At 37.3% G+C, this 27,445-nt stretch overlaps 1 protein-coding gene across 7 annotated transcripts in view; it reads right to left on the reverse strand.

Annotated features, from left to right (window-relative positions):
- Nucleotides 1–27,445, reverse strand: part of AFF2 (ALF transcription elongation factor 2) — a 383,765-nt gene that overhangs the window by 80,954 nt on the left and 275,366 nt on the right. For all 7 annotated transcript variants that reach the window (XM_087829415.1, XM_016203682.2, XM_087829414.1 and 4 more), the window contains one exon: nucleotides 590–686. In XM_087829415.1, the coding sequence (XP_087685541.1) occupies nucleotides 590–686 (97 nt within the window). The remainder of the gene's footprint in view (nucleotides 1–589; nucleotides 687–27,445) is intronic.

Raw genomic sequence — 27,445 nt, forward strand, 5'->3', positions numbered from 1 at the left:
GCTTTTCTCCCAATCATCCTGCCACAAATAGAATGATTCTGTAATATTGTAGCTCAGACAAGAGGGCCAAACTTACCTTTAAGGTTTTCTGCATGGTTCAAATGAGACAGAGCCCCTTCACTTGATGCCTGGCACAGAGAAGGGGCAGCTCCATAAAATGGGAGCTCTCAGCACACCTCCTGATGTTGCAAAGGTATGAAGGTCCCAATTATAAAATGAGAGATATTAACTATGTTATCTACATAGTAACTGGAGTTACTAAAGGAAAACTACAGCTCACTCAAGACAATACTTATCCCAACAGAGAGAAAGACAATCTCAATTGCTTACTGACAACCAATATTGTGTCTGTCGAGGAGGAAGCAGAGGGAAAAGGTGAAATCAGTTTTCAAGAGTTCAGTATCTCATTACTCCAATTTTAATGAAACTGTAAGCTGATGCAACCTGTTCCAGATATTATGCCTATCTTTGTTTCTTTCCCTTCAAACACTAGAGATGAAGCAGGGGGTAGGCTTATGGATGGCAAAACCATTCTAGTTCCATTTGTTCCCATCCCTTTGGTCCCAACCAAGCCCTGAGCTGTTCCTACCTGGTAGAGCTCAGTGGCAGTGCACTGAGTGGTCAAGGTCTTCACAGGCTCAAGGTCATCTTCATCACTGCTCAGCTTCAGGTCGTCTTCAAGCATCCTACGAAAAAAGCAGAGTGGTGTTCATGTTAGAAAGTATCTTTTATAAATCATCTTCAAATTCACCTTACAATAAGGATAAAACATTGGAGCTACAATATGACAGCTGCAATTCTGTCAAAGATGCAGTGGGAACCAAGATTCTTTCAGCTAATTACATATTCGAGCTCTTATATTTATGTCATACTCTGCACACATCTTTCCTCTCTACCTTCCCTTAAATCAACAGGGATGAGGAGGACTATTTCAGCATCTCCAGAGATGACTGGAGTCTATATATTTTTACTATTGAAAGTGCAATGACTGTACTGATTAATCACTGTGGAGATGGGATGTGGCATTGGATCTCTACAGAAAAAGGTGTTCTGAGTTTCCCATGAAAAAATAAGGATATGATAATAGCCCCTAGCTATAGAGGCTTTTGTCAAAGCCTGTTGGGCCTCTCTAGATGACAGAGGAAAAAGGCCCAGTGAGAAATGGCCAATCATTAACTTTTTGATATATGACTGATCTCTCCCTGTAAGATTTGATCCAACAGATGTAAGCTCATGATATGGATAAGAAGTCTTTCTTTTCTAAGGCAAGGTAACTAAAAAATGTGAATGGACTGAATTTTGGGGATGAACTAGCACCTTCAAAATTGTTTATCAAGCACACAGAGCCTTTTGTTTCTACAGGAATATTAATTCCAGTGAGTGCTACCCACTCTGTCTCCAAATTTGAGTTACAGAAGGAAGAGTGCTTATGATCTTAAAATTGCAGTTAATCAACCTTCAAAGGGCAATTGGTACTAATATATTTATTTCATAAATGCAACTTTAGACCTTGTTCCCAAGCTTCAAGTGGGGCTTTTTCTTGCTGGTCATAAAGGGCTTTATTTTCTGTGTGAGTGTGTGCGTGTGTGAATACAGGTAGGCAATGGCTATGTGTTAATTTATACCTAGGTATTTAGCAAAATAAATGATAAATGATTCCTATCATTTAGAGAATTCATTTCTGTGTCAGGGAAGGTGCTATTTGACCAGCAGCATGCCATTGTACCCTATGAAGGAATTGCTATTATTAGCCACATTTTCTAGATGTAAATACCAAGGCTTAGGGAGGCTAAAGAACTTGTTCATGATCACACAGCTAGGAAATCATGGAGGTAAACATGGAACCCATACCATCTCCAGCTGTAACTTGAGAGTATAAAATGTTTTCCTAGAGGGTATAAATTACAAAGGATGGTATATTAAATAAAATTAACAGCAATGACAAAAAAATCCACAAAACAAAAGAAAACATATTGATATATTTGGATTCAGCTGCTGACTAATCATAAATTCTGATACATTAGGTAAGTCATTTACTATCTCTCGGCCTTATCTGTGCCTCTCATCTGTTAAATAGGATAATAATTAAACTCTTGCATGTGAAATGTTTTATGAAAAAACAAAATTAATGCAGGTTATAATTGTAGTTTGGACATCATTAATATTCTTAACAAGTAATCACAAGCCAAGCCTTCATGAGACTTTATTCTTCTCATTTTAATTTGCTGAGCAATGTGAAGCCATGATAACTAGGGAACTGTCTCATGGAGTCTCAAAGCTGGATCCAGAAATAGGTTCATGGTGTTAAGGCTACTCTCCTTCACTTAGAACTAACACATCCAGAACCAGAGTGCAAAGAGCTGAACTCAGCTGTTATTTTACTCTCCAATCAACCCTATATGATTTTAACATGGAAATTAAAGGTCCTTAAATGTATATTTCTGAAAATGGGCAGCCAATCTACATAGCAATTGACATTAAATATCCTGGTGCAACAAGCTTGGTATAGATTTGGTTGTTAATAAATGACAGTTTGATGCATGTATTCAAGTCCCAGTAAACTCAAGTCAAGGAAGTAACTAGGAAGGCAAACTACCAATAGTTATCTCTACAGGTGTTAGACATTCATTATATTCCATTCCTTCCTTGACCTATTAAGCTTTATTATTTAATATACATGTACTTGTTTGCATTGCCATCCATAGCTAATGGTGAACATTACTTTTGGGAAAGTCTAAGATTATGAAAGATTTTGAATTTAATTATTGTAGCACTACAATTCAAACCCAGTGCTGTTAACGTAGTCTCAGTAGAAAAATGGTAATCTCTTTTCATGAGTTTGTAGGTCCATAGACAAATTCATCACACACTAGATATCTTACCATGTGAAAAAAACAGCAACAGTAATTGTTCTTCCACTTTTCAATTAGATGAAAACAAAACAAAGTAGATGTCCTGAGTGAGTTCAGATGTTTGTTCAGGATCTAGTAGTTCACTAAATCTATCTTTGTGTGAAAACTCTTTATTTTTACTATGACTAATACTTTCTATAGTATTAAGAAGCAAAATAGTCTAGAAAATGGTGTCAACAAAACCAAATCCTTGCCCTAAAGAGATGATCCCATAAAATCTCAAATAACAAAATTTGAGGCAGATGAGATAAAATGAACAAAAAGACTATAGAGATATTGGAGAAGGGAGAGTTGTGCCCACAGTCTTGTCTGTGCCTAAATCTCTGGGCCTCAAGCTGAACCTGGTGTCCTCAGAGGGCTCTTTTCACTGGAATACCCTAGGACACTATGAGGTGACAGGCCCCATGTGACCTTTAACCATAAACCTTGACACTTAACAGAGTGGAATGCTTAGGTGATTTTGAAGAGGAAAAATAGAGGACTTGAAAGATTAGTACAGGAGGTTCTATAGAAATGAAGTCTTTAGTTGAGGCAACATGGGTTTAAGAGTAAGGGCTTGAGAGCCAGACAGACCTGAGTTTGAATATAAGACTTTCTCATGGGTATGCTCTCTTGAACTAGACAATAAAACACTTTGAATATCAATTTTCTCACATGTTAAAATGGACAATAGTAGCTACTTTGGAGAATTTTGAAAGGATTATAAAAAGAAAGTTTATATAAATTGCCTAGGAGAAAATACAGGTAGCTATTGTTTTCACCTTGGTTGTTATTGTCATTGTTATTATTATTACCTGAAAAATGGTGCTATAGAGGTTGGAACAATAATTTTTAAAAAGCTCTGGTGGTGACCTCTAAATTAGCAGAGATATCAACTAGCAAACATCATTGGAAGCCCTTGACCATATGAAGAAAAGTTCTAAGACACTTAAGAAGTTTGCAGAGTTTTAGGGCTTGAATTTAATCTTCTAGAATGGTCTAAACCCATCACATCTAATTTAGGTTTCCTAAGATCCTCTCAGAGTACTTAAGATACCCTGGATATTTGAAAACCTGTTGCAAGAGGAAACACCCAGACAATTCCAAAAAATGCCCTCAAAGAGCTCTTTTCACTGGATGTCCTACTACTTATAAATGTGGAACTACCTGAAGATCCAGAGAAATAGGCCAAGATGGCTCTCATTGGAAGTTGTGCTTACCTTCAGCACCTTGTCTTTGGGCCAGACACTCTTAGGAGCCTGTTTCAATATATGCCTGGTTCTAACTTTTGTATATAAGGTTGATCTTTGGAAGCAGTTAGTTGTTCCAGAACTCTTACTCAGAAGCAACCTTCAGAACCATGAATGTGTAGGTTTCAAGTCTACACAGTGTCTTTTTGTGAATTACAAAATGGTGCCCTTTTGGGCACATAGGTCATCAGTTGTACCACTTGATACTGGCTGGATTCCAGTTTTCAAGTATCTATGGAAATCACTGCAATATAAGTGACTGATACTCAGGTGGACCCTGTGTCTTACAGTTGGAAGTGCCTGTGTTATCTATTTTGCCTTGTCACCCAGTGGAGATAGCTACATCCACAAGATATATCCATAAGCCATTATCTGATAAATAGCAACAATAGTACCTTTCTATTGTTCAGTAGCTTTAATTGTTAGAATGTTCTGCCAGTTATGAATTGCCCTGTGTTTTCTTGTAGCCTCTATCTTGTAGCTTAAGCTTTGTTCTCTATAGTCTACAGTGGGAGAATGGACTTGGAATGCTGTTGGGGACAGAGTCAGCCCTGCTATTTTCATTGTGCAGGGGGTGGAGGAGGCTCTTTCATTCAGGTTTGAGACTCTGAATAAAAATTAGGAACCATAGTTTCTGTCTCAATTATTTTGGAGTATTCAGGGGACTAGTTTACGTTATCATTGTTTTCATAAGTATCCAGAGCTGATGAAAATCAGAGTAAGTTTTCTATGGCTCCAAATGAGTAATACACCTGAGCTGGGCTGAGCATTTTAGTCTGTGGGATACCTCAAGGCTTGTGCCTTCTCAGCAGGCAGTGTCTAGAATAATAACTTAGCCCTACTGAATCCTTTAAGAGCACCTCTTCATAAAGTAGGCTGGGAGGAATGAAACATAACTGGTTTAGAATTACTCACGGAATTATATATTTTCGTACCTAGTGCTTTGTATTCTCTGCAGCATTGAATCATCTGTTGGTAGTAAGGCAGGTGATGAGGAAGAGGTGGTGATATTTTTCAAAGCATTCATTCTGTTTCCCTGAGGTAAAGGTGTTCAGGCTTTTTTTCTCAGGAGAAGCTTCATTTAATTTTCTCAAGTTTTTAACTTAAAAGTCTGATTCCATGACCACCCCACTGGAAATCATGAAAAATTCCAGTGTTAGGGCTGTGGCAGTGACAAATAGTCTGAAGATCTAGACTATATTCTATGAGGGAAAATCTCCTAGATTTGTCAGGTGAGGCTCTCTAGGGGTTTCAGAAAATGAGCATCTCATGAGGTTACTCTGGTTCATCAGCAAGAGAACTGGGAGTTCCTATAGGAATCATCTAGTCCAGGGGTTGTTAATCTGAGGCTCTCAGTCTAAAGCAGCCCTCCTTCTCTGTTCTTGTACTGCCTGTGAGTTAACAATGGTTTAAATGACTGAGAGAAAACATCAAAAGAATAATATTTCAAGACATATGAAAATTGTATGGAATTCAAATTTCATTATCCATAAAGAAAGTTGTATTGGAATACAGCCACGCCCATTCATTTACATATTGGCCATGCTTTTGTGCTACAATGGTTGGGTTCAGTAGTTGTAACACAATACATGGCCTGAAAAGCCTGAAATATTTACTATCTGAATCTTTACATAAAAATGTTTGCTGACCCCTGCTGCTTTAACCCAATCAATGGTTTTTGAATTCTCTTAAACTCAAGAATCTTCCCCCTGCCAGATAAAGCCTTACAAGGAATCCCAAGTGAGAAAGAGACTGAAGCAGTGCAGCTTTGGTCACAAACAGGATAGGAGGAACCCTCTAGGGTGTTCCATGGATTAGAGGAACAGAACGTGAAAAAACTTCATCTAGTCAAGTAGTATGTTTTGGAGGTAATTGTGGCTCCATGGATATTGCCCAGGATTTAGTTAGAAAACTTGAATTTAACTTACTTAACCTCTCTGAAGCTCAGTTCACTCCTTTGTGCAATGAGGAAAAAAAAAAAATCTATTTCACAGATTTGGGAAATGCCAAATATTTTGTTTGGCCAGAGTGCTGAGTACATAAAAAGCAATGGTAGAAAAAAAGAAAATACTTAATGTCCTTTATCTAGAACGGATGTGGTATATATGGATTTATATCTATATTACATACATAAGCCAAAGATAATAGTGTGATCCTTGATGTATATGACTATTGACTTGTATCAAATCTTGGACTTCCTTAGAATTGATAACATAAGTTCAGCACAATACCAATTTTCTGCTCCACAGTCATTATTTTGATTTTGATTTCCTTGGTATATTTCTCTGGGTTATGCAACTTTTTCACTATGTGGTAATTTGAGTTATCATGCAATGACAAACTGCCTGATAGAATTCAGATGGCTTTCAAGAATGTTACACAAACCAAATGACTATTGTATCATTTCTCGGGAGTATGTGTGTGAAAACATCTAAGAGTAGATTTCCCCAGAAAAGACCATACCCCAGTAGACCAAACTGAACCTGAAAACAAATGTTGGGATAATTACAAAGAGAAAAGAGAATCTTTTGCCTTAGAAAGTATTCTAAGCATAGATCTTGATAGTTGACATTGTACTCTTCAGTAGCACTGTGCAAGCATCTTCAATGAATTTCCTTTGAGTCATTCTGGGCAATAAGGAAAGTCATACAAGTAGAGTAATAGGGATTCATTCAAGAGCATTTACTGGGCCTGATATTTGTGGATGAAACAATACTGAAGCACTTAAGAGCACAGGTTTTGGAATTGGGCTGTGCTGAATTTGAACTCTAGCTTTAAAAATTACTAAGTGTGGACTTGGGCAAGTTACTTAATTTATCATAGCTTTAGTTTTCTAATCCTAAAATGGAGCCAATAATAGAACCTATTTTAGAAGGTTGGTGTGAGGATTAAACAAATTTTGTATGTAAAATCATTGGTAAGCACTCAATAATACTCTTACTATCATTATTACTTGACACAATTGTGCTTGACCTTGGGGAAATAACTATGAGTATGATGTAGTCCCTTCCCCTAATAAGCTTGTACTTTAGCAAGGACAAAGACTTCATAAACAAACAATTACAATCCAATCTTGTAAATTCAATGTTAGAAGCAGGTAAGAAGAGACTCAAAGAAGAAACATTTAAGTTTACTTGAGTCTGGTGACAGCTATCCAGAAGCAGCTCAGTTTGAGCAATGCCTTGAAGGCGGAATGAACTGCCAGGGGTGAAATAAATAAAAGAACATTGAGTAGAACAAACAGAGGTAACAAAAGACTTGAAGTTTCAGGAAGGGTGGGACACTTGGTCTGGCTGGAGTATACTACCTGTAGGCAGAAGTGAAAGATGATGAACTTAAGGAGATAGGTTAGGGTAAGGCTGGGCCAAGCATTTTTCTAAAGAACAATGGGAGGGGGAATAACCAAAATTTTTAAGCAGGGGAAGGAAATGAAGAGTCAGATGAATTGATCTCTGGGAGCAAAAAATATAGATTAACTGGAAGAAGGAGGTAGTAAGAAAACTGGTTAAACCATCATTGTAGTAGACCAGGTAACAGCCAGGGCATAAGACAGTGAGGATGGGGAAGAGAAGGGACCAGATTCTAGAACACATCAGGATTAGAATAAATTAAATTGGGACACTGATGATCCTGACATCCAAGATCTTATATACTCTGACAGCACTGAATTTATATCACCAATTCTGCCACACTCCAAAGCATGTACACATTCCCTCACACTAGGCTGGCCCCTATATTGATGATGTCTCTTCATTCTCCCAAGGCTCTGAGACCTGTCCTAGTACCTTTGCTACCCAGAAGAAGTTTCTTTAGTGCTCAACCTTTTTTCTCTAGAGACAGACATGGTTAGCTCCATTCCCAAGTGGTGAGGAAAGGCAGATTTCTTGCCATGAAGTCTTCCTTTTGTGGTTATCTCTTTCAGCCTTCTTTCAGCATTTTAGAGCAACCACAGCTTATTAGAGGGTGTTTCATTACGTATCTCTCTACATCAGCTTCTAATTGTTAAAGGATTAAGTAAAGAACTCCATTATTGAGCTGGTCCACTAATCTCTAACTAAGGAAACTCTTCAAAACAACTGAAATATTAAGTTGCTTTTATTGCACTACAACTTGTGCCTGCTGACAGCCATTGTATTGTGCCTTACATTAAACTCAGTGGGGGCAAAGACTCATTTTTAGTTAGATCTGAGGCACTGCAAATTCTCAGCATTTGATAACACAGCACTTCAGCTTGGAGTGCTCTAAACTGTTTCTCAAACCCATTTCAAGAGAAAGGTTGTAGAGACGGGCTGTTTAACTGAATTGACACAGCAGATAGGATTTCTTTTATGCTAATGCATAAATGACTCACATATTATTTCAGACTGTTTTAAGCAAAATAGTCAAAACTGACAATTTGGCCCAGTTGTTTATGAAAATTCCACTTGATTTATATGCTCAGCCCTTCCTGTTGCATCAAAATGAGACCCCCCCACACACATATACACACATACATGCACACTTTTGTTTAGGGTAGAAAGAGGTAAATTGTCTTATAATCCATATTGACAGTGTTTCACCACTATAAAATCCTAGCACTGGAAACACTATTTGGGGCACATGTAGCCCAGGACTCCTGTGAGCATTTCATCAGGTGAGCATGGGTACCACCTGTCATGCACACACATACCAGACAAGGCAAGGCCAAGGCCAAGGCCTGAGTGATTCGACTGGTAAAGATACAGCAATTTCTTTTAGATACAGAGTTTAGTACTTACATAACTGAAGAAAGGAAGCTTTGACAAAGCTTCCTGTGATCCTTGTCCCACACAACAAAAATGGATGACACCAAAACAAAAGGGACCCGATGACTGCAGAGTAAGTTGTTAGATGTCCTGTTATTGAGGATCCCATTCTAGATTTCAGTTAAAGGGTTTTATAAGCTGCAGGTGTATTCTTCAGTGAGCAGAACAGAACATTCCATACCTTATCAGAACCTGGGAGGTGATAGGAAATTATCTCGACTGCCTCCCAGAGGAGAAAGGGGGTCATGTGAAATGGCCTTGAAATACATATCAAGATCTTCTTGTCCTCTCTTGTTCTGGGAGGATCACTTCGTGTTCTGCCAAGATTTAGATAAGCTGTGGTTCAAGCCTCAGCCTACAAGGCCCATTTGGATACATGCAGGGTGTCCATGTTGCCATGGCAGGACTGTTCCCCTACACCACCAGACATCCTAGTCAGTTGATAACTTTCCTCTTTCCAAAGCCAACTGACTTGCATGTGGTTCCTGAGCCAGTGAAGGGCTCAGTGTAGGGACTGAGATTGCTCTGTAGTCAGACAGGCACAGGTTCAAACCTTCACTATCTGTGTCATCTTAGATAAAATCCCTTCAACTTCCAAGTATCTGGGTGAAAGAGGGACCGCCTTATAGGATTGCCATAATTATTAAATAAGATAACCTACTTCAAGTCCCTAGTATACAGTAATCACCCAGTCTTTATCATCTATTGAGATTATTGCTCAAGATGGTTTAGCCTGAATTATCTTAAACACATAAGATGTCATTTTATTTGGACACAAGGAAAACTAGTGAAATGTGTGTTCATGTTAAAGCAAAAATTTGCAGAGAGGAAAAGAATTGTACCTTTGCCACAAATAGCTTTTGCATGCCAAAAGCAGTAGATTTATTTTTTTAGTACAAAGAAACTTTATATTAATATTACTATTTCAAATCTGAAAAATTCAAATCTACACAAAATGCAACTGAATTGCATATCATAAAATATTAGACTACCAGATTCCAGGAATGCATAAACAGTTTGATATTGAAAAATCTATTTCTATAATACATCACATCATCAAGCAAAATGATAAAAAACATGTGATCATTTAATAGATGCCAAAAAATACTGGATAAATTTTCATACTCATTTTTAAACCTTTTAAAAACTAGGTAGAGAAGAAATATATCCTTTCTGGACAAGAAATATGTAATAGAAAACTGTCAATCTAAACATATCTTTTAGTAGGTAGAAAGGTTAGATCAATGTTTAAACATATATTTTAAAACAAAAATGGAACCACAGATGACTGTGTTTCAAGTATTTTAAAAAATTTGTATTAATGTTGATTCATAGGGTAGACAGAAGGAACACAAACAGACTAATCATTCAATGACACCATTTGTTCTGATAATTACCCCAATTGAAGCAATTTTGAGGCATCACATATGGCTTCTACAAGGAATTCTTTCCATGTAGGTAAAGACATGAAAAACCTCAGTTTCTACTTCCACCTTTCACAAAGTATTAATTCTTTAAAAAAAAAAAATCACCATTTTATTGACATTCATGTCTACCTGCAAGCTTTATAAATGCAGAGATGTTGGGTGGCATGATTGAAAATGTGATCCAATTGTTTTAACAAAATGAGAATTGTTTTAGAAAGGGCTCCATGATGTCTGGACATATACTTTCCCTAAGTAACAGTATGAGGCATGCATTTCTCCTGGGAATTCAACATTTATGTTGATGCACCTGGCTACAGAGCAATCCTGCCCTGGCTCTAATACAGAGGAATTTTCTGAACATTTTGAGTAATGGGACTGATATAATTTAATAGCTCCTTCTGTGCCTGTTAAATGAGTTGCATGATATATTTAGATTTTTGCAGAAAACTTGTTTACACTATAAATTATAGCACATGAAACAATCATATTGATGTAGAAAGCCAGCCATGTTGAGTCATTTTGACCATCACTCTCCAAACTTCAACTTATTGCAAATTAATCTTTTGTGGTTTGCCAATATATCATGGATGTTTCTTTACCCTGTGACCCTGCTGAATATACATAAAGACATCCTATTAGCACTGTCGTTGACTCCAAAAGAAAAGCTGGATTTTTGAGTTAGGAGGATTGTCATGATAGGGGAGAATGCACTCTTGCTAAGTGAGTGGCATACAGATCTAAATTGTTAAGCGCTACATTTAGCAATGGATTAGAAGGGATTGGCTTTCTAATTCTGAAACACAGAAATAACCCAGGTGTCTAATGATTAAGGGTTCTGATAAATCCACCCTCCTAAAAAGCAATACTATATATATATATATATATTTTTTTTTTTTTAAATATGTTTTTATTGATTTTAGAGAGAGAGGAAGGGAGAGAGAGATAGAAACATCAATGATGAGAGAGTCACTGATTGGCTGCCTCCTGCATGCTCTCTAGTGGGCATGGAGCCCGCAACCCAGGCATGTGCCCTGACCAGGAATCGAACTGTGACCTCCTGGTTCATGGGTCAATGTTCAACCACTGAGCCATGCCTGCCGGGTGAGGCAATACCATATTAAAGAAAAAGCAGACTGGTGAATTGAATAGACTAGGGCTCCAGTCTGGGCTCTTCAATTTACTAGCTGTGCAAATCTAGGAAAGCTGATTAACCTCTCTGAGCTTTCAATTTTCTGTCTCTAAAATGAAGCTGCTGATATCTACTTTCCATGGTTGGTATGAAGAGTAATTGAAGTAATATGTAAAAGGAGTGTGATTGTGAATGTTTAATAAATGCTATTACTTTAGTATTACTGATATCAGCACAAATTAGAGCCTGGTTCTTATATCAACACATTTAGAAGCAGTAGTAAAATAATTACTGAAGAGGAAATCAGCAGGTCTTTGGTTTAAAAAAGCAGTTTAAGAAACAACTGGGAGCCATCAGAGTAGGTTTTAGATACAGTAGGTAAACATGTTAGGAAATCAAGTATCTATTCTTTCATGATTTGGCTTTAGGTAAGAAAGTGCCCATTCTGAATAACTGCCCCAACACTAGGTGCATTAGTCATAGACTTGCATTCATGTCTAGGTGGAGAGAGAAATAGCTAAAAGTATAGCAGATTCCAATACTGGCCAGTAGTTATCAGCTAATTTATAAAACTGTAAAATATATTCAGAATAAAATATATTCACCCCAAATAAAACTGCTTCAGTCATTCTAGGAATAACATGTTAGGAAAATCAAAGCATTTTGAACTTTTCATGTCACCACTCTTAGTTATGTTATTATGACTTGAAGGCTCATACCTTGCCTTTGTCCCACAAGGAATCTAAACTAATACTAGCTAACACTAACTAAGACTTATTCAGGTAAGTTTAATGTATGTCAGACATTCACTTCGCTAAGTGTGATAATAGATCATTTCATTGACTCTTTGCATGAAATCTAGGAGTTTGTGCTTGTGTTTTCTCTGTTTTTAGGTAAGAAAACTCAGGCTTAGAAAAGATAAGAAGGGTATCCATAGAATGGGAGAAAATATTTGCAGATCACATATCTAATAAAATACTTGTATCCAGAATATATAAAGAAACCTAGAAACTCAACAATAAAATGATAGGTAACCCAATTAAAGAATGGGCAAAAATCTGAATAGACATTTCTCCAAGGAAGATGTACAAATGGCCAATAAGCAGATGAAAAGCTTTTCAATATTATTAGCTATCAGGAAATAAACATAAACTGGAAACAACCTAAATGTCTATCGACTAGTAAATGGATAAGTAACATGTGGTCTCTTTACACAATGGAATATTATTCAGCCATAAAAGGGACTGAAATACTGGTCCACACTACAACATGGATGAACATTAGGTTAAGGGAAAGAAGCCAGACACAAAAGACCACATACTGAATGATTCCATTTATATGAAATATCTAAAATAGGCAAATCTATAGAGATAGAATGTAGATTTCTAGTTACCAGGGGCTGGGGTCAGGGAGAATGAGGAGTAACTGCTAATTGCACAGGGGTTCTTGGGGTGATATAAATGTTCTGGAATCAGATAGTATGGTTGTACAACTCTGTGACTAGTAAAAACTATTGAATTGTACACTTTAAAAGGGTGAATTTTATGTTAACTGACTCTCAATAAAGCTGATATTTTAAAAAGAGTCACACAGCTAGCCAAGTGAGGGAGGGAGAGCTGTGATGACATCTGCACCAGCCTGATGCCAAAGCCCGTGTCCCTAACCATGCCATTTACTACCTTGCATGACAGAGACTGGCAGAAGGTCTCAGAGGCATTCCTACTCACATCTATGGAGAAAACACTGGGAAGGGGGCTCTGTCTTTTCTAGGAGACACAAAGCATTACATTAGAGAGACAGCTATCTGGATAGGGGAGGCACCAAGCCAAGAAGCCTTCAGCAAAGATGCCCTAACCCCTTCTTGACTTCAAAATTTCCAAACCTGAGGCTATTAAAGAAAGGGACCCAACTATGCAGAGGCCGCACCTTAAAAGAACAAATCACCTGGCCCCCAACCCTCATAACACCCACAGGCAGACTTGTTTAATGTGGGCCGACTATTTGAATGAGTTGATCTAAGCAGAGGTCAGGACTGATGGAAGGAGGCTCACATTTTACCAATTAAAGGAGAAGTTGCGGTGAGGATGCAGATTTGGTTCTTCACTGATCATTTTTTGCAGCAATTCATTAAGCACAGGTCAGAAAAAGGAGTTAGTTCTTGCTGGTCTGATGTGCAGGCTGCCCAGGATGACAGCAGTTTCTCCTCAGTGAGTCTGCACCTGGCCTGGTGCTCCAGCAGCTAATCTATTTTCCACAAGTGGGATTAGGCAGGCTGGCTCCTATCAGGGCCTAGAGCTGGTGTGCAGCTTCTATGGTAATGCAAATATTAGATCACAAATCCAATTTAGATCAGAGTTCCCTTGAACTGACAGATAATTTTCCTTTAATCCTCTTCTTGTTGTCTATCCTCTAACCTTCATAGTCTTAGATATGACACTGTAAAAACTGTCCATGCTGCTCCTTTTTATGTAGAGGGAATTCCCATGCACATATCTACCACCAGTAACACTATGTTTCCAATCATCAGCATTTAGGACTTGCCATAGACCTTGAATTCAATACAGATCTAGCCAACCACCCACCTTCCATTCCCAGATCTGCCCAAGGAAAGCATCCAGGGCTGCTTCAGGGAAGACACCTGTCCCTGGGCTTACCACACTAGCTGGGAGCTAGGTTCAAGTGTCGGATATTTGGCTGCCCCCTTGGTTTTTGGACCACAAAGTAATAGGGGTTTTCCCCCATCTCATTCTTCTTTCCTTTTGTTATTTTTAATCACCAACCTATCAGGGCCAAATTGCCTTGTAAACTGTCTGCAGAGCTTGCATCTGACAGAAATAGCTGCTATTGTTAATAGGAGCCTTCACTTCAGCCCATTTAGCTTGACTCAGTTTGACAGCTTCACAATAACCACCTTCCCTCCAAAGAAAGCTGTGATTTAGTGGAGAGAGAAATGTGGGACAACAGCCTGATCTGCCTCTAGTCTCCAGGGGGTTCTCTTGGCATAAAGTCCCGCCACAAAGCCAAAGAATAAACTACCACAGGAAAACAGACTGGTTAGAAGCTGGGATTGGTTAAAGACACCAGGAAAATTCACAATCCATGGCACAGAGCTGCTTACAAAGAAGGTGGGGTCTACTTCCTACAAATATCCTATCTACACAGGAAAAAGTAAATCTCTTCTTTATTTTTAATAATTTATCAATTGCCCAGGTAGTCATTGAGAAGGCTTTTCTTAACTTGGTAATTGTAGTAACAATGTTTTCTGGAAATTACTGCTTGCAGATGCCTCCTGAGTCAGCTCCCTAAATTCACGTCATCCTGAGGGGGCAGAAAAAAAGGAGCTCAAAGGTAGTTTTCCTGGGATGGGACAGAACTGAACAACTGATTACTATTGCCATCTGAAGGATAACTTTTAACAAAGATTGTTAGAATTATTGCCATTCAGAAAAGGCAAATTCAGGAAATGAGCTTATTAGGGGTTGAATTCTGCCACACACATCCCCATCATATGTTAAAGGAAGTCCTAAACCCCAGCACAGAATGTGACTTGATTTGGAAATAGGGTAGGTCTTTACAGAGATAATCAAGTTAAAGTGAGGTCATTAGTGTGGGCCGTAATCCAATACCACTGTTGTCCTTATGAAAAGGAGAAATTTGGACACAGACATGCATAGAGGAAAGATGATTTGAAGAGATACTGGGAGACTGCAGCCATCTGCAAGCCAAGGTGAGAGGCCTGGAAAAGATTTTTCCTTCACAGCCCTCAGTGCCAATTTTCTAACATAGAAAGTAAGTGAAATTTGGGTCACCTGAACCTCTTGAGTTAAAGTAGCATCTCCAAAGCTAAAACAACCAAGCCCCATGCCAGCTCTCACCCTATTTAGGAGATTATCTCATTTTTAAGGTAGATTATTATTTTGCTTTGGTAAACTTCATTGATTTCACTTCTATTCTTACCAGGTCTAAAGGTGAATTTTGCTTCCAGCTACTTCTTATTTATTTATTTATTGTCAATCCTCACCCAAGGATATTTTTTCTATTGAATTTTAGAGAGAATGGAAGGGAAGGGGGGGTGCGCGCGCGCGCTTGAGAGAGAGAGAGAGAGAGAGAGAGAGAGAGAGAGAGGTCAGTACGAGAGAGACACATGACTGGTTGCCTCCCCCACACACCTCAACCAGGGCAGGGATTGAACCTGCAACCCAGGTTCGTGCTCTTGATCAGAATTTGAACCCTCCACCCTTTGGTGCACAGGGCAATGCTCTAACCACTGAGTGACACTGGCCAGGGTGCTACCAGTTACTTCTGTCAATGCCATCTGAGGGCATATTTAGACTCTTTAAATATGATATATTTTAAAACTGAAGCATCCCTATATCATTATTTTTGCCCTCTAGACAGCTTAAAATGTCACCCTTTTGGTACATACTGGCCATAAGAGGTTAGTCAGTCGGCATGAGGGGTCAAGTACCAGAGTACTACTTAAAGGAAAAAACGCAGAATGCAAGATAATCACTGATACTGGAAGCAAGGCCAGTAATGGGATTATGGTTTCCCTATCAGGAATGAGAGAGAAAGGGCATTCACAAACAGTTTTAAATTCCACCACTTTGAATGCTCCTGTCAGCAGTTTTGCCTTCTTTCTCTTGCTCTGCCCACCCACCTACAAATGGCACTCTTCTCTTGATTTGTAGGTGGGTGCCATTGATTTTCTGCTTGATTTTCCACACTTTCTGAGTGATGTCACCTACTGCCTTGACTCCCACATCTACATCTTCATCCTAGAACATTCCCCTGAGCTCTGGTCTTATAAATCTAACTTTCTATTGGAAAGTTCCACAACCATATCCTACAAAAGCTTCAAACCGAAGAATGCTGAACTCCATCTCTAGTCTGGCCTCCTCCTGGTTTGTTTTATTTAACTGTGCATTCATTCATTCATTCTTTTTGTTTTATCTTTCTGTTATTGTGATAAAAAGCACATAAAATTTACCATTTTGAAATGTACTATTCAGTGCTTTTTAGTACATTCTTATTGCTGTGTAGCCATCATTATTATGTAGTGTCAGGACATTTTCAACACCCCAAAAATAAATTGCATGCCCTTTAGCTATCACTCCCCCAATTCTTCTATCCCCTCCATCCTTAGGCAACCTCTAATATGATTTATTTCTCTATGGATTTGCCTATTGTTGACATTTTATATAAGTGGGATCATGCAATATGTGGACTTTCATGACTTGCTTCTTTCACTGAAGATAATGTTTTTGTGTAATTTTTGCATCTCTCTATAGTGTTACCACATACCTACATTCCAAAGCAAGAAAGAGTCATTTTAAAATTTCTACCCTATCCCTCACCTCACATGTCTTATCAGTCATTAATCATTCATTTCTTTTGTAGGACCACAGGCCATCATTTCCCAATTTGTCCTTTCTTCTCCATCCCCACCTCATTTCAAGCCTTTAGCATCTCTCACCTAGGCACTTACAGAAACTTTAAGCATATTTCCACATAGTTTTGCTTAATATTTATTAGAACGCAGCCACAGGTTCATTCTTCATGACACACTAACTCTCCAACATCACTTGTTTTAGTGATACTTTACGCATCTTATGAGGCTGGTGGCCCATTTTACAGGTGGAAGTGATCAGAAACATTGAAAAAATGTGTTGCATGCCATACAGCAGGGATCTGTGCCAGTATAAAACATCTATGTTCTACACTAGTGTGAATATCTACAATGTGCTGAGATTGTTTTTCGCATCCTTACTACAGCTTTTTTTTTTTTTCTTTTTGCTTCTGCTTCTTTAAGCAGAGACAAACAAACCAACAAAAAAGAGCCTGTCACTGTACCGTATTGATTGTTTCTTACTAATTACACTTTATTTAATTAAAAATAAAAACCAATGTATATCCTAGGCAAAGAATCTTACTAAGTTGACAGCTTAGAAATGTAAAGTCTTTGTTTGGGGGCACAGATAATCCTTGGCTAAGAGCATAAGTTTACCTACATTGCCCTCTCCTTGTCTTATAAAGAACAGCTCTTGGAGTCCAGGGACAAGGGGGAGGGGAGTGCCATAGAAATAACCTTGTCAATCCCTCCCTGCCAACAAGGGTGCTAATTAGTGCTAATTAAGAGCCTCCTTTTTTGTCTCTGGAACATCTGTCCATAGGCATTGAACTCAAACCCCCAATTCATTTTATCAAGGCCAAAAAGATCAGAAAGCAATTTATTTTGGTCCCTGCTAATGCAGCTTGATCTTAAAGTCATAAGAAATTCTGAATCCTGCTATTAGTTTCAACTACTAGACTCCTGCACACTCTAAACATCATTTATGTGTACCTTATTTCAACAAATATATGTCTTCATGAGGTCTAAAAGGCACAGGTTGCAAAGCGGCAAGATAAAACCATGGGAGACCCATGCTTCTTGCTTACTGTATATTCTGTACTCTGCTTCATTTTAAAAAGTAATGTATTGTTACATAGATAAACTTTCTTTTGTCTTTCTTTTTTAATCCTGGTGGGGTAAATGTCACTGTAAAATAGCTTATTTTTAATTGAGCCTATTCTGTGTACACAGTGTGTCCATAAAAAGCCTTCATCATTAGTGTTTGGTGATGCAAATGAAGGTGCCCCTGCTGTTTCTTTCTCCCTTCCTAAAGTGACCTTTCAATCAGTGTTTGGGACAGGACAAGACCCTTGTGACTCACAGCTTGTTTTATTTTGTGTGGCCCTGAGAGGACTTTCATTCATTCCAGGGTAGCTTTATAATGACATTATCACAGACAGTACTGAGGCTATTTCTTCCTGCTGCAAAGTACATGGTATATTTTCTGAATTCACCTTAGAAAGGAAAGCTGTCCACTTTATCTGGCAAAGATTCCTCCTATTTGGGTGTTTCTCTGGATTCCATTATGAAGCGTTTGTCCTTTCACTTCAAAGTAAACAAACACACTCATTGATCTTTAGAGGACTATTAAATTTTACTGTAAAATGCATTATTGCCATATCATTTTCTTCATTACTCTAATAACATTATTTCACATTATTCCATTTGTGACCTGCCTGGTGCAGTGAAATGTCATGAGTCTTCTTAGAGTGAGTTAGGGTTTCACAAGAAGTAGAAAAATAAATGTATTTAAAACAAGATGGAGTTCTGGCCAACACATTATAAACGGCTCTATTTTAGATGTTTGAACTGGGCACACTCAAAATACAGGGGCATATTTTGTTAGTGCTTATGCAATTTTTTAGGTAACTTTTCCCAATGTTTCATTCATCATCAGATGAGAAGAGCTTGTCAAGAAAATTACAGTTAATGTTAGTTAATGGTGGCTAAATTCAATGGATTTATTTCTATTTTGTTTTACTTTTACTGGAAATAATGAAAATATTACATGAACAACCTTTATGTTGCTTGCAAAAAATGTGTCCAGTTTCAATGGTAAGTAACATAAAGCTTTATCTGAATTATAAATCAATCTATGTAAACTTATTTTTATGTTTTACTTGATTCTAGCCTGATCTAGGAAATAATTCTAAAATATATCTTACAGCAGCAATTTGTTATACTAAGCCAGATTCATCTGCATAAATCTATACCTGTTTCTAAAATACTGGAATGCATGTTTGTGAAAAATAAATACTATTCAGACTGTTATGTTTGTGGAATTTGAGGGAATGTCAAACCATTGGATTTCCCCTCAAATAGCAATGCTCACCTCCCCAGAGGGCTATACTGTTTTTTGTATTAACCACACCATCAATAAGACTCCTAGTTCTCAGTTGCTAAATCAGATGTTACAGATACAGAGAAGTTTTCCCACCTTTTTTGGCTGGCCTGTAGTCACTGAGTTGGATCCCCAACCAGCTGGAATTAGACATCCATTTGAAAAACCACATCAGTCACCCACTTGAAGCCAATTCACTCTGTACTTTCAAGGTAGGCCAACTGGCAGAGTCAAATTCAATCAGTATTCTGCCTCCTTCTCTTTGAGTTAAACATCCCTCATTGGCCATGCACCAAATAATGAAGACATGCTCAGAGGGCACCGGACCTTAACAAAGGACACACAGTCCAGAATTAGCAAATTTCTGAGCTCTTGTTTGAAACTTTTCAATTTATTTTTCTTTTGGATTCTATCAGAACTCAGTTGCAGTGAAAGAAAAGCAAAATAAGGATTTTCTGCCCCAAGGCCAGGGCCAGTTGGGGTCAATTTGCCCACAAAGAACTTTATCTTATGGCAAACATAAGAATCTTCTGACTTCTAAAAATCTAATTCCTACCTCTCTTTGTAGATGGAAATATACATTCCTTCTCACATTGCCACCTGGACTTCCAGCATCACTCCCACCCTATCCCCTTTTTCCTTGTGGACAAAGAAAATATTAGAACAGCAAGAGAAGGCTCTACTCATAGTAAGAAGCATCTGTACAATAAGATAATTTTACAAGTTGACAAGTTAGCTGGGTATGTGCATCTACTCTAGGTATTTTCTCAAAGAATAACCATGAAGCTAGATTGGAAGTTTGTTGGTACCTTTAAATGCCCTTGAAAGAGTAACTTGCTATGGCCTGAATGATATTTCTTTTTTTAAAGGATCTTTTAAACTGATTTTTAGAGAGAAGGGAAGGGAGAGGGAGAGAGAGAGAAACATCAATGTGAGAGGAGAACATCAATCAGCTGCTTCCTGTGTGCCCCCTACCGGGGAAGGAGCCTACAACCTGGGCATGTGCCTTGACTGGGAATCAAACCGGTAACGCTTCAGTGCATGGGAAAATGCCCAACCAATTGAGCCACATTGACCATGGACTGAATGATATTTCAATCTGAGATCCCAAACCTCAGTGAATAAGTCAATCAACCAGATTTTGCAAATTAAATGCAGTTGGATGGTCACTCCCTAGTGCCGGTAACCAAGTTATTGCAAAGAATTAATTGTTGTACATAGGGGTAAACTGTAGTGTAGTTTTATTCTTTTGCAAGTGGCTTTCCATTTTGCAGGTGGCAGCACCACTTATTGAAGAGACTATCTTTACTCCCTTGTGGGTTTCTGGCTCCTTTGTCAAAAATTATCTGTCCATAAACATGTGGTTTTATATCTGGGCTCTCTATTCTATTCCACTGATCCTTGTGTCTGTTTCTCTGCCAATGCCATGCTGTTCTGATTATCATAGCTCTGTAGTATAACTTGAAGGCAGGTATCGTGATACCTCCAGCTTCGTTTCCCCACCCACCTCAGGATTGCTTTGGCTATTGTGGGTCTTCTGTGGTTCCATACAAATCTGATGATTTCTCATTCCATTTCTTTAAAAAGTGACATTGGTATTTTGATGGGGATCACATTAGTTCTGTATATTGCTTTCAGTAATATGGTCATTTTAACTATGTTCTTCCAATCCATGAACACGGGATATTTTTCCACGTCACTGCATCTTTTCAATCTCTTTTAATAATGCTTTGTGGTTTTCATTACATAGGTCTTTCATGTTCTTAAGTTTTTTCCTAGGTATTTTATTCTTTTTACTGTAATTGCAAAAGGAATTGCTTTTTGTTTTTTGTTTGGTTTTTTCCATTTCCAACTTGTACACTTTGGTCTTAAAGAATATTTTATCACAAAGGCAAGAGAACTAAAGGCAAAAATAAGTTAATGGGGCCATACCAAACTAAAAAGCTTCTGCACAGCAAAAGAAACTGCCAGCAAAACAAAAAGGCAGCCAACCAGATGGGAGATGATATTTCCAAACAGTAGCTCCAACAAAGGTTTAATTTCCAAAGTATATGAAGAACTTATACAACTCAACACACAACAAAAAATACAATTAAAAAATGGGCAGAGGACCTGAACAGACACCTCTTCCAAGAAGACATACAAATGGCCAACAGATATATGAAAAGATGTTCACCCTCACTAGCAGTTAGGGAAATGCACATCAAAACTACAATGAGATACTACCTCACACCTGTTAGAGTGGCTATGATCCAGAAGACAAGCAATAACGAGTTTTGGAGAGGTTGTGGAGAAAAGGGAACCCTCATTCCCTGCTGGTGGGAATGTAGAATGGTATAGCCACTATGGAAAGCAGTCTGGTGGTTTCTCAAAAAATTAAGAATGGAATTACCATATGACTCAGCAATCCTTCTCCTGGGTATATGCCTGAAAAACTTGAAAACATGTATTTGCAAAGATATATGCACCCCTATGTTCACTGCATCATGATTCACGGTGGCTGAGACATGGAGACAACCAAAGTGTCCTGTGACAGAGGACTGGATAGAGAACATGTGGGACATGTGCACAATGGATACAACTCAGCCATAATGAAAGGATGAGACGCTGCCATTTGCAACCACATGGATGGACCTTGAGAATATTATGCTAAGTGAAATAGTCAGAAAGAGCTAAGAACCACATGATGCCACTCATGTGGGATATAAAACTGAAACTCATGGACACAAACAGCAGTGTGGTGGTTGCCAGAGAGGAAGAGGCTGGGAGGTAGTAAAGGGTAAAAGAGGGCAAATATATGATGGTCAAAGATAGTTTGACTTTGGGTGGTGGGCATATAATGCAATATACAGATCATGTATAATAGAAATCTACACTTGAAACCTATATAATCTTATTAAATGTCACCCTAATAAATTTAATTTAAAAATTAAAATAAAAAGATAATGCAAAGAAGAGCTTGATGTGTAGATAGTGAGTTTAGCAAGATCTGGGTGTGTGATTTGTAGCCATCTTTCCCTAGCAACTTCTAACCTCAACTAGGGTGGTCTTACAAACCATACTTTCATAGGAGCCTCTCAGCATTTTTTACTTTCATCTTTGTTATTTTTTTGTGTGTGGATAATTCTTCTATTGCCAAATATCATTTTTTTTTTTTAAAATATGTCTTTATTGATTTCAGAGAGAGGAAGAGAGAGGGAGAGAGAGAGTTGAAATATCAGTGATGAGAGTCATCATTGATAGGCTGCCTCCCACACACCCCCGACTAGAGATCCTGCCCACAACCTGGGCATGTGCCCTCACAAGGAATTGAACCCCGATCTCTTGGATCCTAGGTTGATGCTCAACTACTGAGCCATGCCTGGACGGGAAATTGCCAAATATCTTTATTTAAGCTTTCCAATAGGTGAGATACCTGATGTTTGCAAAAATGTGTCTCTGAAATGCATGCAAAAGCTTAATCCTAGAAATAAAAAAAATCAATATTTGAGTTCCTTCATTATAAAGTAGCTGTTATATTCCAAATACAATCACTGAACCATATCTTTCTCTACAAATTTTACATAATGCATATTACTAATATTGAGTATATATCAGTAATAAGTACAAAGAACAAGATGTAATTGGTGAATACAGGAAGAGTAAACTAATCAGAACTCATCTCTGCTACCCATCAATATTTTGGGTACTTTCATATCTACTATCAAGCTTCAGATAATGTGTGATAAGACATAATAAAAATTATAAATTACTTATATGTTATATTCATTATTTTAAAATGTGTTCATAACTGTTTAGTCAATAAAGTAATTTAAAATTATAATTTAATGGAGTGCTGTGTACACAGCGACATCTTTGTTTTAAATGTGTAGATCAGGAGATCAGAAATTACAGTGTAGGGGTTTATACAAACTTAACTACATAGTAAATGCTTTAAATAATAGGTCTTTTATCAAGAAGGTGCTTAAATAAAGGACACATTCTTGGCTTTGATGATATGATCTGGATTACTTGGTGCTGATAGAGTTTAGTAGCACACAGAAAACCAGGGGAAAAGGAAATTCTTTCCTTTAGACTCTGGATTGTATGTGATGCAACATCCTTCCCAAAGTTTTATATATATTGTGTGTTTTCTCAATATAATGTTATGCAAGTTTGCATTCCAAACACATATTCCCAAAGAGGGTAGTGGGGGAAGATAGTCCAGAGCTGCCAGGTGGGGGAGAGACAGTTTGAAGTGGATAATCCACATGCTTTGATTTGAGAGTTGACTTCATTACTGCATTTTCAATAAGACCAGCATTCAGAATGGCTTCAAAAGTCACCAGGATAATAGAACTATTATCTCTCTCAGAATTATCTGATAAAAAGCTCTTAAGCACATTCAGCCCCTGGGTTTATAAAACATGGCAGCAAATTATCTCCCATGAATGTTCAGTGAGTAAGCAGCATTTCTTTCTTTATTCATTCAGCTTTTCTCCCCACAATAAGGGAAGATGATCTGTGGGTGTAGTCAGCCACCCAGGAGACAACTTATAGTTGCAGGTGGTCTGGGGGGGGGGGGAACAGACAAAAGGCTCCTCACAAAAGAAATTTCACAGTGAAAGTTGGCGAGATTTGAGAACACCTTCCATATTGTTAATACAAAATTAAAGTCTCCATTACTTTTGAATAAAAATTAGAATTTCACTAAGTTGGGTAAAAGGGACATTTGAGTTAAAACATACTTTCTCAGCTGGTTGAGCAACTAGAGGAAAAGTGGAGTGAGGGTAGCAAGTTAAAAAGTAATGAGCTTCTCCACTCCAGGTAAATATTAAAGCTGAGTCTATATACAGGGGTGGACAGAAGTAGGTTTACAGTTGTGAGTAGGTGAAAAACAGAGTTTATTATTGTGTTATTTATTTATTACTTATTGTATTTATTATTATTATTAACTTACTTTTGCCCACCCCCATATGCATGGAGAACTCTGTAATGACTTAGTTTTCCAGATCTGCATGGCCTGAAATTCTCCACATCAGGAGCAAATTCTGGGAACAAAATTCTATGGTCAACTCAGTTTTGGAAACAATTCCTATTGTACATAACTCCTGTAGAAACACAGTGAATATTATCATATTGAACACTCAAAAAATTCCTACAATAAAAATACTTTTTAGTTCCTTTTAACCCACTGGTTCCCAAATATATTGGATCATAAATGCCCCCTTTTTCCCCTGAATAACAACATTCCATGGTAACTATTTTACAGTAATACTTTATGGTAGAGCACTTAGAAAAGGTGAAATCTAGATTATTTCATATCTAAAATAATGTTGCCTTACACATCCACATAATTGACAGAAAAGAGGTTATTTTCTTTCTCTCTGAATATATTTGCCTTAAACATTCACATCATTTGCATAAATAAAACCATACAGCCAAAGCTTCCAAGGAAATTTTTTTGACACTAACAAGGAGTTTTTTTTAAGTACAGTAAAAACCTGATTTTCAATTAGGAGGTAAGAGTCAATATACTAAAACTGTCAAAAAAAAAAAAAAAAATCACCCAGTGCCACATTCTTAACTCTCTTGCCAACTTCCCTGGTGGTCACAATCGTGTGCAGAAATAGAGCTTTCATTTTTAAAGTTGAGAACCACAACATATTCTTGAAAATTATCTGAGACAACTGCATAAAAAATATCTGAAATCAGTGCTCTACAAATAAAAGACCCAGGATTAGCCCTGTATAATCAGCTCAGAAAAACCTTTGGTAAACTCTTCAAGCTTACAGATCTCAAATAATGTTGCACAGCTCAGCTCTGGTTCCCTTTTCAAAGGCATTTTGCTCTATTCAAAATGATAATTCCCAGGTAAACTTTCCACACAGGCTGCCAGGGTTCTTTAAAGAATTCATGTTTTGAGAGATGCCACATTTTTAGTTACTGATCTGGCCATTTCATGTTGGCTGTGAATATTCTGCACACCAAGGATTACATTCCATTGCAAATGTTAAGTCATGAAAACTGCTCTAATTTTTTCACTAATTTATTGTTAGATTTTCATCTCATGGAATGTGTCCATGAACCAGGCAAATTGAAGAGGAAAAAAGGGACTGAACAATTAGGTTCTCACGAGAACAAGAATAAGGCTGTGTTTGATTGACTGCTGCTGAAATATGGCATTTCACTAATTATGAATGAGCATTATGGAACTACCTCTGAGGCAGCCTGTGGCACCTCCATCTCTATTTTTGTCAGCAAAAGCTGCTGGACTATAAATAATTAATGTTAATGATGAGCAAACTCTCATCATGAACCCCAATATAAAAATGTTTACCTTTTTATGCTATACAAATAAGCATCACTTTGCACAATAGATTTGTTTCTGGAAAGTGCATGTAAATTGATGCTTTGAAAATCAAACTATATTGTAAATGCATGAGATGAGCTTACTATTTAGAGGAAAACTACAATGAATCATTTTTAAAGTGAAGGATTCTTTTTAAGAGTGAAAAATTACCTTTTTTTCTGTTTGGAAATATATGCTAGAATATCTGTGGCAGGTTTGTTTCAAGTGAAAAACCACCTCTGTATGTGCTTTCTTTTTCTCTCCCATGTAAATTGCAAGATATAATCATTCAGTGATAACCATCAAGCAGCCAAATTACCCTGTAATGGAGTGGGCATGTGGATGGACATTTTCTCAGGTTTTTCATTATGAGAGACTGTCACGATTCATCTGCTTTGTCTCTTGCTTTCTTTTGAGAAAAGGGAGCTATTGAAATGCTATTTATGAGAAACATTGCTTTGAAACCTTTCCATATATGCACATTTTACATTATTGGAATTAAGCTAAGAAAAGGGTTTTACACCATAGTTTCAAATGTGAGGAATTGTTTAATGGCTTCAAACTGGAAATGGTTTGACATCCTCTGCTGTGCATAATGAACTGCCTCATTATATCTCACCAAAGTTCATTTTTACACAGAATTAAAAGACAACAAATCCAAATTGAAATATGATTTTTAAAGTCAAGTTACTTTAGTTTATATCTAAAAGTTTTAGAGGGATGTATGTTTAGGAATACTTATTATTATTCTATAATTTTGAAAAAAGATTTCTAGGAGTTTTACATAAAACTTTATGTAAAGAATAGTGTTTGAGAGAACTGCTTTCCCACAGAGGTGGTCTCTTAACCAGGATAATTCATGCTGTCCAGAGAAAGATCACTTTCCAGAACATGAAAATTAATTCGCTCACATGTACTGCTATATTAATTTTACCTATAGTTTCAGGCTCTTATATAATAAAGGTGCCAATAACAAATACAATGGATATCAAAGTTCTAAATTATAAGAAATATTAGAAAGATTTCATTGAACTTCTCTGATTATATTTTTAATTAATTTATATCACATTCAAAATCAAGTTGCTAAAGATATTTCTTTGCTCAGAATTATCTTCTTAAACTGTTTTAAACCTTCTTTTAATATATTACTTAACTAAATTCCTTATAGTGTATTTTTCCTAGCAAAGGAAGGAAAAAGATTAGTCTACCTGGCCTGAAAGAAATATTCTAAAAACACACACACAAATATTTTTAAATAATGTAATACTCTCTTAACTTAGTGCTTAGGAGTAAAGGGAAATAGCACCTCAGTGGATTGCTTTTCATAGTTCACTCAGCAATGTGTTTACTAAGACACTCTTACAACTATATGCTTATACATTTTGATATATAGTATGTTCTACAATAATCTGTTTTCTGAGATTTCATTCTTATTTTTAAAACCTATTATTTAAGTGTTATTTTTACCTTCCCTCCCAGAAAAAAAACACACACAACAAAACACCAAACAAGCTTATTTCTCAAGGGATTCATAGCCAAGCCTGATCATAATTAAAAAGACAGAGAGTCTGAAATGTGTTTTTAGACAAAGAAAACAGAAGCAGATATGCAGCATCAGGAGAAAACTATTTATTTCACAGAAGGGCAGGGGCTAGTCCATGAAATTTTATTCACACATTTATATACTCAGACAAGTTCCCTTTTGTGCATGCACAAAAATGGGAATTCAGAAAAGGGTTCTGTTCCACCCAGTTAGAAAACTGCCAATGTGCTTGCTATATTTTAGAAGCCGTTATTCATTCGTGTGTGTGTCTGTGTGTGTCTGTGTGTGTGTGTCTGTGTGTACCAAAGCAATCCACAGCTATAAGTCAGGAAATTAGTCCAGTGGTTATTTTACAGA

Source organism: Miniopterus natalensis, chromosome X (genome assembly GCF_054644295.1).
Source record: "Miniopterus natalensis isolate mMinNat1 chromosome X, mMinNat1.hap1, whole genome shotgun sequence".
Classification (NCBI taxonomy): domain Eukaryota; kingdom Metazoa; phylum Chordata; class Mammalia; order Chiroptera; family Miniopteridae; genus Miniopterus; species Miniopterus natalensis.